Source organism: Kryptolebias marmoratus, linkage group LG23, assembly GCF_001649575.2.
Source record: "Kryptolebias marmoratus isolate JLee-2015 linkage group LG23, ASM164957v2, whole genome shotgun sequence".
Taxonomy (NCBI): Eukaryota; Metazoa; Chordata; class Actinopteri; order Cyprinodontiformes; family Rivulidae; genus Kryptolebias; species Kryptolebias marmoratus.
Genome location: NC_051452.1, coordinates 12,629,551 through 12,640,863, shown reverse-complemented (window position 1 = coordinate 12,640,863; position 11,313 = coordinate 12,629,551). Strand labels below are relative to the sequence as shown.

The 11,313-nt window shown below is 43.0% G+C and overlaps 2 protein-coding genes across 2 annotated transcripts in view; one reads left to right on the top strand and one right to left on the bottom strand.

The window, feature by feature from the left end:
* The window catches only part of LOC108244131 (NLR family CARD domain-containing protein 3), a 1,204,881-nt gene that overhangs the window by 189,584 nt on the left and 1,003,984 nt on the right, over window positions 1–11,313 (top strand). The gene's annotated exons all lie outside the window — the stretch shown is intronic.
* txndc16 (thioredoxin domain containing 16) overlaps window positions 1–11,313 on the bottom strand; it is a 19,591-nt gene that overhangs the window by 1,871 nt on the left and 6,407 nt on the right. The window contains exons 9-19 of the mRNA XM_017437322.3: window positions 10,736–10,905; window positions 9,977–10,037; window positions 9,773–9,899; window positions 9,542–9,688; window positions 9,378–9,437; window positions 8,803–9,001; window positions 8,408–8,544; window positions 8,166–8,250; window positions 5,969–6,110; window positions 2,725–2,894; window positions 1,782–1,972 (exon numbers count right to left, since the gene is read on the bottom strand). Of these exons, the coding sequence (XP_017292811.1) occupies window positions 1,782–1,972; window positions 2,725–2,894; window positions 5,969–6,110; window positions 8,166–8,250; window positions 8,408–8,544; window positions 8,803–9,001; window positions 9,378–9,437; window positions 9,542–9,688; window positions 9,773–9,899; window positions 9,977–10,037; window positions 10,736–10,905 (1,489 nt within the window). The remainder of the gene's footprint in view (window positions 1–1,781; window positions 1,973–2,724; window positions 2,895–5,968; window positions 6,111–8,165; window positions 8,251–8,407; window positions 8,545–8,802; window positions 9,002–9,377; window positions 9,438–9,541; window positions 9,689–9,772; window positions 9,900–9,976; window positions 10,038–10,735; window positions 10,906–11,313) is intronic.

Genomic DNA, 11,313 nt, shown 5'->3' with positions numbered 1-11,313 from the left:
AAGTATTTTTGGTTTATATATTAAAAGTTATGGTTTTTTATTGATTTTAGTAAAAAAAAAAAAAATCACAACTTTTCATCGCAACTTTTAGGAAAATGCCCGCGAAATCCTGGAGGGACTGATTTAAAGCGTATCACAGCCTCGAGATGAGACTTGGCCGACTGCAGCTGACCGAGAGACGCAATCGTTGAAAAGCCATCCCCCAATCAATGAACGAAAGAAGCCAATCACTGGAGACGGGGGGGTGGTGGGGGATTATGACCTGCTCAGGAGATGACGAAAGCCTAACTGAAGCGACCGCTGGAAACATGTTCAGACGCAGATAACTGAAGTATCTATTATTGATGAATAATGCGCCATTAGCTGGGAAACACATTACAGGTTATATTTTATTAACGTGCTGAAGCAGCAATAATGATTTAAAAAAAGATAAGAAGCAAATGAATAATTTAGGGGCTGTGCAGGTGAGCATCAATGAAATATGAGCCTGGGTTCAGTGTGTTTACATGTTTAGATCTTTAATAAATTGTAACATTAAGACGTTTTTTCCCCCCCCCCCCCCCTCCTGGGATGTATTATTTATAGTAGAATCTTGTCTGGTTTAGTAAATATTACACCACTTGCTTTTGTTCTTTAATATAACTATAGTTTTGGTCAATTTATGTAGATGCAAAAAAAAATTTAAGAAAGGATTGGGTAATGATCTGCGCCCACTATTACTTAGAGACTAAATAACAATGGAGCGGTTTGTAGGAGCGAGCATTAAAACAGATCCCTCAGTAACTCCGGACAGACAGACTGATCAGCCGATCAGCTTTGGAGTTGGTGGTAGCCGGTCTGCTGCCTTCAGCCACTCTGAACGGGACACCAGGTGGACCTGATGTTGCTACAAAGTAAGAAGAGGTGGTGATTTCAATACGACCGCTCAAAAAAACAATGGATTATGGGAAAGGTCGCCTGAAGTTCCTGCAGCCCTCTGGTTAGCTGAGTCAGCAACTGGGATCAACAAACTCGGCTCAACGTGAAAGCTTCTGGAGAAACTAAATAAATTAGTATAAATCAACGAGATGAACAAGTGGTCACGTTTTAGCTCCTAGTTACTATTTTACTAACATTAGCTTTTACCTACTGTTTTGCTAATTTTGGTTTTAAGTTACTCTTTGGCTAATTTTGGCTTTCAGCTACTGTTTTTGGTAAAGCTAGATTTTACCCATGACTGTTTGGCCTTTAGCTACTATGTTCCAAATTTTGCCTTTTAGGTTTTGTTTAGCTAAATCTGGATGTTAGCATCTGCTTTGCATATTTTATCTTTCAGCCATTATTCTGCTAGTTTTAGCTTTAGGCTAGTGTTTTGATCATTTTAGTTTTTTTTGCAAATTGAGGCTTTTTGCTACTATTTTGCTAATTTTGGCTTTCAGCTACTGTTTTGCTAGATTTAGCTTTCCGCTATCATTTAGCTAGTTTCAACCTTCAGCTTCTGTTTTGCAAATTTTGGCTCTTTGCTACTATTTTGCTTATGTTGGCTTTCACCATTGGTGTTGCTTAATTTTCCCTTAGCTGTTGTTTTGGTCATTTTAGCTACTTCTGATTGTTTTAACTTAACGATTCGGTTTCAGCTTCTTTAACAGCCTTCAGCAGTCACGCTGTAATGCAGCAGAATTTGCGTGTTATAATGCACGGCTCTGGACTCTGATGGAAGCGTGACGTGTTTGGAAAACGAGGCGTTTCAGCTGCTCTGGGTGGAGCCGAGCCGTCAGCTGTCAGCCGTCTGCAGACTGTACCTGCCGGAGACTCGGTCCCGTCCTCAACCTTCTGCAGCCACCGCAGCACGGAGGAGGCCACTATAGGAGTGCTGGGGGGGTACTGATAGATTTCATCTCCGGTGGGTAAATGCGTGAGAACCAGAGCAGGAAGCGGCGGCATGGAGCCCAGGTAGGACCCCAGGACGGACATACCAGCTGGAGTGCGCCCCCTGAAACAGCCAAATATGAAACTTGTTACACATTACAGGCAAGAGCTGGGTTTTAGTTGATAAAACAATAATTACTAGAAGCACTCAGAGTTCAAAGTTCCAACAAGGCCACAATGTGATATAAGAATAGTCTAATCTGGATCATAATCTGGATCATAATCTGGATCAGCACCAGAATTTAATCCATTGTTTTCTGAACATTTCATCCAAATCTGTTCTTTAGTTTTTACCTGATCTTTGCTAACAGACAGACTAACAAGCCAACGGACACAAAAGGGTCACATGTAGAACCAGAGACATGTTTTTAACAAAGGGGTCACCTTTGACCTTTGACCCCAAGAACCCTGAAATCCACAGGCATCCTCTTTGACCCATGAGGTGTCCAGCTGTGCAGTTTGACGCTCCTACATTACACTGTTGCAGAGTTAGAGCACCAGGTCAGCTGGGATGTTGACCTTTGACCCCATTATCTTGAATTCAATGGTGATCACTCCTAACCTAAAAGGTGTCCAGCTGTGCAGTTAAATTTTCCTCCGTTATATGGTTGCATAGTTGGAGCACGGGCTCATCTGTGACCTTGACCTTTGACCCTGTCCCGTTGAAATCAATAGTGATCACCCTTGACACATGAGGTGTCCAGCTGCAGAGTTACAGCTCATATGTGACCTTTAATCACTTGTTCCTTGCATAAGTTTTTGAGTAATCTTGTCGACAGACAGACAGACAGACGTTACTGGAAACATAACACGTACAGGTGGATCCAGCAGGTCAGGTAGCGCTCCGTCCTCACGCCCCTCAGCTCCTCCACCAGAGCCTGGCTCTGCCTCCGCCCGAACTCGTCATCCTCCTCCCCCACAAAGAGGAGGAGGAGGGCTTTGCCCAGCGAGAGGAAGGACGGCAGGTTTTCCACCGTCAGCTCCGGCTGGGGGGGACAAACAGGAAGGAGGGCATCAAAATGTCAATCCGGCTAAGAGGACAGACGGGATGCTGGGAACGTTTCAGGAGTCTGGAGGCTGACGGGATAACATCCAAATGATTAGAAAAATCAATTTGTCGGCATCAGCACACAAAGTCCAGTTTTCTGCTAACTCTTTAGGTTTTTCCTGCTCATTAACTCATTAAAGCTGATGATGCAGCAGAGAGAAGCAGCGATTCGTTCACCGAAGGAGGTGAAAGGGACGTCAGGAGAGGAACACAGAGGTGGGATCATGTGAGGGAAATAAAGGAGTCAACAGAAGCAGCAGCGCTTTAAAAAACTCTGGACCGGAAAAGAAAGATAACATTATTGAGACGTTTTCATGGTTTATTTTATTTTTTTAGGACTAGAAGAATTGAGTAGTTTAAGACCCGACATGACTCCACATATTTCTAAAAACTGAGGTTTTCCGCTGCGTTCTTCTGCTCACTCCTGCCTTCTGCTCTGAAACCAAAACAACAATGAAGCCGTCTTTAACGTGTTTTTTTTTTCCCTCTGTGTCCCGATTTTTAAACATTATATTAAACTGAAATAATTAATACATGAGAGGAAAGTCTAAATGAAATAAAAAAAATAAATAAAGTTTTTGGAGGATCTGGAGCCACCTAGTGGCAGAGCGGGGGTATTTCAGAGTTTCTGTTCAAATAAAGATTTTTTTTATATATAATTAATGACAAAATGAGTCACAGTGAGAAACTTTTCAATATTAAGTTGTTATTTTCAGATTCTCCATCTCAAAAGCTTCATAATGAGACTTGGTTTGCTGGAATTTGGCGATTTGTCACCTGGCAGCGAGCTGGTTTTGTTTACGATTTTTTCTGGAGCGATGCCTTTAAAAAGGGGGAATCCCCGAGCTTCATGATGACACCAACCATTATACGAAGGGATTTCCCGGCAGAGAAAAATGGTCAATTTTAAAGGAGATTTAAAAGGTTATAAAACAAAGGATTATTTCTGAAGACATAGATGTTAAAAACTTTCATTTAAACGTAGATTAGGAAGATTATCTGCTACTTTTCGTTCCCAGGATCACTACATGGTGTCTTTAAAGACTCATTTTTACACAGATCTTAATTCCAGTAAAAATGTATACTTTTGCATATTTTGTCACATTTTTTAAAAATATCTTTATTTGTGCAGATTAGGGTCTCAGGCAAGAAAATTACTTTTTTTACCTCATTTTCCAAATATGTGAAAAGCTAAATAAAGCAATAAATTGCAGCTTTAAGCCAACACAAGAATGATCATATAAAATGATAAATGACTGTTTTTATGTACCTAAAGTGTTTAAGGAACCAGGCTTTTATTTTCACGTGTTATAGCGCTATATTTACTCTCCTCTACTCATCCTCCCTCCATTCTCACTGACTGTCTCAATGAACTCAATCACTGGTTTTCAGACAATTTCCTTCAGCTGAACAGCGATAAAACAGAAATCATCCTCAACGGCACTAAAAATTCCTTTTCAAAATCAAAGAATTTACTTATCCCCTTCAACAACTTGCTGCTAACCCCCTCGAGTCTTGGTGTCATCCTCGACATCACTCTCTCCTTCACTGCTCACATCAATAATGTTATATGGTCTGCCTACTTCCACCTCAGAAATAAAAACCGTTCTCTCACACCCCGCACCGCAGCCATCCTTGTCCATCCAAAGTCTTGTGACTTCACAGATTGACTACTGTAATTCTCTTCTTTTTGGCCTCCCCAACAAATCCCTCTATAAGCTTCAGATGGTGCAGAACTCGGCTGCACGTGTCATCACTCTAACCTCCTCCCATAACCACATCACCCCAGTCCTGCAACAGCTCCATCGGCTCCCGGTCAAATCACGCATCACCTTTAAAATTCTGCTTCTCCTGTTCAAAGCTATCCACCATCTTGCCCCACCTTATATGTCTGACCTTGTATGCATCTCCATCCCCTCCCGTTCTCTCCGATCCTCTTCCTCCTTAAACCTCCAAGTACCCTCTGTCCGCCTCTCCACGATGGGGAGCAGGGCTTTCTCCTGCTCTGCACCTCTCCTCTGGAACTCTCTACCATCTGAGCTAAGAAAGACTACCTCTCTCCCTGCGTTCATGACTGCTCTGAAAACTCATCTCTTTAGATTAGCCTATCCTTCTTAATTTCATCTGTTTTAATTCTACTGTTACTTATGTCTGCTGTATTTTCACACATTGTCCTCTGATTCGCCTATTCTTGTACGTGTCCTTGGGTGTCCTGAAAAGTGCTTTTTAAATAAAATTATTATTATTATTTTTACTATTATATTTAAATTCATTAAAAGTCATTAAAAGTCCCAGTCATTAGAGACTTATTTTAGACTCATATACATTTTATTACTGATTAGAATTAGTGATTTAGTGATGTCTACATTAATTTAATGCAGTGTTTACCCCTAATTGTTATTACCTTACAATAATGACCTAATTAAATGCTGCTGAGGGGCTTTAAGCGTAACAAGCGACACCTAGTCTTTAAAATAAGTCCACTTGGACCAGAGTCCTTTCTTTGAGCTTGTTTTACCCTTTGTTGTTAGGTTTTAGCAAAGTAACGTCAGAAAAGTGACCAACAGCGCTTTTCATTAGATTTTTCCCCCTGCCTGTGGGTTTAAGTGAACATAAAAGGTGGCAGGAGACAACTTCTGCTACAACACGGTAATTTACGTTTGCTAAGACGAACAAAATGGCTGCTTGGAACGAGCTTAAAGTGCGCTTTAAGATCAGAGAATCTAAACTCAGAACTATGACCTTACTTTGAGCTCAAAGGTTTTGAGGAAATCTCATTCAGACTCCAAAGCTACAAATGGTGGCTGTTATCGTCACACACGTTGTGAGCGACTTATTGTTTATTTTCAGCTATTTTATTCCAACATCAGTGAAGAGATCTGAGCTCAGAGACTCTGGGATTTGAAAATTCAGACGAATCATTCAGGTCATTATAGTTAATGACTTGCTAAGAATTGGCAATTACATCGAGCTAGACGTGCCACACACACACACACACACATACGTACGTACCACTGGGTGGATCAGAGCGGTGCTGATGTGTGTGAGCAGCTCTTTGACAGACGAGGACACGGGCAGCGCAGAGGGACGAGTGTGTGTCCTCCAAGATGGAAACAGCAGCACCGCAGGAAGGTGGACAGCATGCTCCGCAGCCCTACGCACAACACGACACACACACACACACACACACACACACACATAAGTTATTTTACACAAGCAGCTGAATAAACAAGAAGTCAAACTTTCTGACTTTCCGCAGTCGTCATGGTAACATGATGTAACCCAGCAAGTAGAACTGTAGAAAGTGTTTGTTTTTTTAAACATTTGAACTCAGATTTGAATAATCGTAGAAACTGGCTGTTTTTTTACGTCCTCCTGGGCCTGTTCGGACTCGTGGCTAAATTCCATCTTTAGCTTTCCTGACTGCGATCAAACGGTAAGAAATCCTCGCCTGAGCTGCGTCGAAGCACAACGAAAACGTTTCCACTCAAGCCACCGTCGGAGCCACACACAGTATGTTGGGTCGCCTGAACACAGTCCATCCTGATCCTTGATGTCTCGTGCTGAACCACCAGCTGATTAAACACAATTTAACAGCCCTAATTTTACACCTTTTTGTTGATTTATCATCCGTTTTGTTGGGATTTTAATCATCAAAGTGAATTATCAGGACGCAGTGTGGCGAGTTTTCTCTTTCGTCTGTCTCTTCTGATTGTTTCAGAGCTAGTTTGACCCGCTGTGGTCACTGTAAGCTAGAATGTGCTGCATCAGTCACAGAACAACAGCGTTACGCTGCGTTATATTCACCTAAACCAGGGGTCTCCAACCACGGTCTTCGAGGGCCACCATCCTGCATGTTTTACTTGTCTCTCTGCTCCAACACACCTGATCTGAATCAATGTCTGATTAACAGGCTTCTGCAGAACATGAAGAGGTGATTTAACCTCTGAATCAGGTGTGTTGGAGCAGGGAAACGAGTAAAACATGCAGGATAGTGGCCCTGGAGGACCAGGATTGGACGCCCCTGACCTAAACGAACAAAGCACTGACGTTATGTTCACGGTGAACGTCAGATCACCGCTTTTAACACAAGTTAAAAGCTCCAGCCTTGGCTCGGACGCTGAGGTAAATAGCCTAATCCTGTCAAAAGATAAGTACAGAAATGCGACTCGAACGGCTCTGAACCGCGTTAATGTCGAAACAATAACACAGTCCAGATGTCTGAATGTCTAAATGTGCTGGAGCTGGGACAGAAAAGTCAGCAGGCCTGGTGTTGTCCTGGCAAATTGACTCAAACCACGGTTTCTTTATGGCCTTCACTCCGTTTGAGTGGAGATAAAACCGGCGTTATGATCTACAGCGCACGTGACAAAGTCAAGGCCCGCGGGCCAGATCCGGCCCTCTGTAACATTTCATCCGGCCCCCAAGATAACGTTTAGATGTCATTAGGTCCAGCCCTCCAGTCAGGGACAGATCGAGTCTCTGATTCTTATTTTGCTTAAAAAAAACTAGTGTAATTAGTGAAGTTTTCTCTTGAAGGTGACTTAGAAGCCAACAATATATAGTTTTAATTTCTGTATGATCAGCTTTTTGGTGATGGCTTTTTTTTTTAAATTCTGTTTTAATGGTAAAAATAAATTTAAAAGCTGAGTGAGGTGTAAGAACTGACTGCTAATGATGTGCTTTTTGAAGTTTGATCTATTTGTCTGTGTTCATTAAAGTATGTTTGCTTTACATTCTGTATAATCTTTAACTGGGAAAAGGTCATTGATATTTCTATATGAATGATTTGACATAATACATCTAAAGGTAATTAATTTATGTAAATTTCAATAAATACGGATCGTGATTGGCCCTTGGCTAGGAGCAAAATTTTAATTTTGGCTTCCTTGCGTCACTGGGTTTGACACCCCTGGTATACGGTGTCCAAACCAGCAGTAAGGTCTGCAAACACTTATCCAAACCAACAGGTAAAAGAGACCATTTGAACAGAAAAAAAACAGGTCCAGTCAATTCTGAAGTAACCCAATTCTGATGGTAATGAATTTAGTCTATAGGAAATGTTTTTTGTAAAAGCTTCTTAAGTACAGAAACTGTCCATAAATCTCTGTGACACTTTGTTCTACGCTGCCGCGCAGGAAGAAAAAGAAGAAAATCTTGTGATTTACAGCTTGAGACTCTGAAAATGGAGTTTGTGAAAAGCCGGTACCATTTGGCCGCTGGTTCGCCGCTCAGCAGTCCGCTCAGCACTTCTCCTCTGAGTGACTTTGCTGCTTCGGCGAAGACCGATGAACCTGGAGAAAAACAACCACCAGCATCAGGTTTTATTTGGAAAAGAATCAAAGAGAGGAAATCTCTTTTCTTCTGCTTGTCCGTTTCAAACCATCATAATAACAACTTTTTAAAAGCCATCTTCAGCCCTCGTGACGCGACCTTCTTCCCGACTCCCACCTGTTTCCGTGCGCGTCCTGAATAATCCCAGGATTCTGTCGGGCCTGTAGCCCGCGAGCTCAGGGGGAGGCGCTTCCTGCAGGAAGGATGTCACTTCCTCTTGGGTGGACAGCAGCAGCGGAGAGGCTGTGCGGCTCCTGGGTAAAGATAAACGTGAAGGCAAATACTATCAAATGTCATAAAAGAAACAATATGACAACAGGAAGTCTGAGACTAAATCTACATAAAATGTCCTCAAATTTAGAGTCAACTTTAAAAAGGAGCATTTCGTCAATTAATCAAAAACAAAAGAGGACCAAAGACGAAGCCCTGAGGGATCCCATGTTTAATAGAACAACCGCTGAAACCTTTTTACTCCGTTCTTCATTAAAATACGGAAAGTCGTATCTCCTCACATCATGATGAAGCGATGCAGCGCCTCTCCACCCAGCATTCCTCTGTAGCGCTGGGCCGGCTGCTGGGGGCGGAGCAGCAGGACGCTGGGAAAGGTTGCGATTGGCCGGAAGGGGACGGGCGTGCCGGGCTGCGCGCCGCAGAGGTCCGTCCACTCGCCGCAGTCCACGGCACTCATCTGAACGTCGTTAACCTCGGAATCTTCAAAACAATCGTTTCAAAACAATCTCAAACGGGAGCAAAAGATTTCTGCGAACTTACAAATCATTAAACCTAAATGACTTGTTAGCTCATCTATTGTTTCAATTAATCTATAAAGTTTGGCTACGGCCCTGTATGTGATGGAAGGATGTTACTATGTTGTAAAGTTAATTTAGCCGTTTTAAAAACCTTCTCCAAAACAACATGAAAGAGTCTGAAAACAGATCAGGATCAAATCTATACAAGATGTTTTTTTTTAATGTAAAGGTGTTTGTTCCCTAAATCAAAGCAAGACAAAGAACATGAGCAGTCGTCTTTATTAAATCTCTCTCTGATATGTTTTGTTTGGAACAAATAAACTTCACCTGTTGTTTACCTGCGAGTCTCTCTGCGACGTCGATGAAGGAGCTGAGAAACTCCATGGAAACAGCGTCCCCTGGTGGAGGAAAAAGAGGCCGCGCTCACCTGTTAGTATTCGTTGTGAGCCGGGTGTGGATGAAGTGAAAGAAAAAGGGCCGCGTCCGCCGCAGCTTGGCTCACATTTGAGGTAGAAGAGCGCCACCGTGAGGCTGCTTCGTGCGATTTCGGCGTGGAAGTTGCCAGAGGTCAGCTGGGTGATGGAGTCCGTGTCGGGCTGACTGGCTCGCTTCTCAAAAACGTCCGCCGCAACTTCGTCGTCCAGCCTCTCTGCAAGCGGACGCACATGAATTCACACAAATAAAAAACTCCCTCGTTGCTCGTTTGCCTCTCTTTGTTTCTCCCTCTGCTTACCAGAATCCAAACCCTCCTCCTTCTCCTCTTCATCCTCCTCCTCCTCCTCTTCTTCGTCCTGTCTGTCTGTGAGGAGCCCCAACACATCGTCAAGGCTGTGTAAGGTCAAATACTTCACCTCCGAGCTCTGCAAACACAAACACACACACACAAGTAAGAACAACAAACAAGCCTGCTCTATATGGAAGGAAATGAGCGTTGCACCTTCTCGGGCAGCCTGTAGGCGGCGTTGTACTCGTCAGAGGTTTTCACTGCAGGACTCTCGCTGGAAGACGCACAAGCAGAAGCAGTTTCTGACATGAGCAACACGCCTCGCCACCCAAAGCTGCTGCCTATTCTCTGTTCAAACAGGGGGGAGGTACTCAGTTATATTTGCATTAGGTGAGCAAACAGGAACGTATTTGATGCATTCACCTCTCACTCATGCGCTCGACCTCTGCCTGTTTGCTCGCTCCAGCTGACGTAACGTATGGCAGGTCTTTTTAATATATAACAAATCACACAGGATATGGCAGGCCAGTTTAATATGTAATCAAATCACATATAGTATCAAAGGCCATTTTAATATATGACAAATCCATCATGTATGGCAGGATGTTTCATTACATAATCAAATCATAGTGTGTGGCAGGCCATTTTAATAAATAATTAAATCACACATTGTATGGAAGGCTGTTTAATAACCAAATCACACTCCTCCCACCAAATACTATTTTAGATATCAATAATAGGATTTTTTTATTTGTTACAATAACATTCCTATGAGTTGGAAGTGAAATAAAAGTGATCATTCTTTTTAACAGTAAGGAAGTAGTAAGTTCTTTCAGCTGCTGCCTTCTTCAGGGGTCGCCACAGCGAGCAAACTCCCACAAACAATCGTTTTTACGCCTTTCCTGCCACAACCTGGGCTCGAACCTGCAGCCTCAGGATTACAAACCACCAAGCAATCAACAGTTCGCCCACCTGTGCACGAGCAGCAGCAGGGCGAGGCCGCGCAGCCGCCAGGCCAGAGCCGAGGCCGAGGCCAGGTCCAGGAGCTCGGTCTCAGGGCGGGAAAACAGGAAGACCTGGGGGGTCAGCTGGTGGGGGAACTGTGGGGGTGGGACCGAGGCGGGGTCCACGTACACCTCGGACTGACGGAGGCACAGGAAGAACAAACCGGCTCATTAAAGTTCTAATGGGTTCTGATAAATAACACAGATACTTTAGCTTCGAAGCTCTGATCAACGAACAGCTTTAATGGTGTTTAAAGCAGCTAAACAGGAGCTGAAAGCTAAAACTAGCTAAATGAAAGCTAAAATTCACATCTAGCAGACCAATATCTAAGAGCTAAATTTGGAAAACATAATAGCTAAATGCTACAATCCTGATACAGAACGCTGCTGCTCGTGTTCTCACTAAAACCAGGAAGATAGAGCACATAACACCAGTTTTAAAGTCCCTACACTGGCTCCCTGTAGCTCAAAGAATAGACTTTAAAATACTGTTGTTAGTTTATAAATCACTGAACGGTTTAGCACCACAATACATTAAAGATCTGT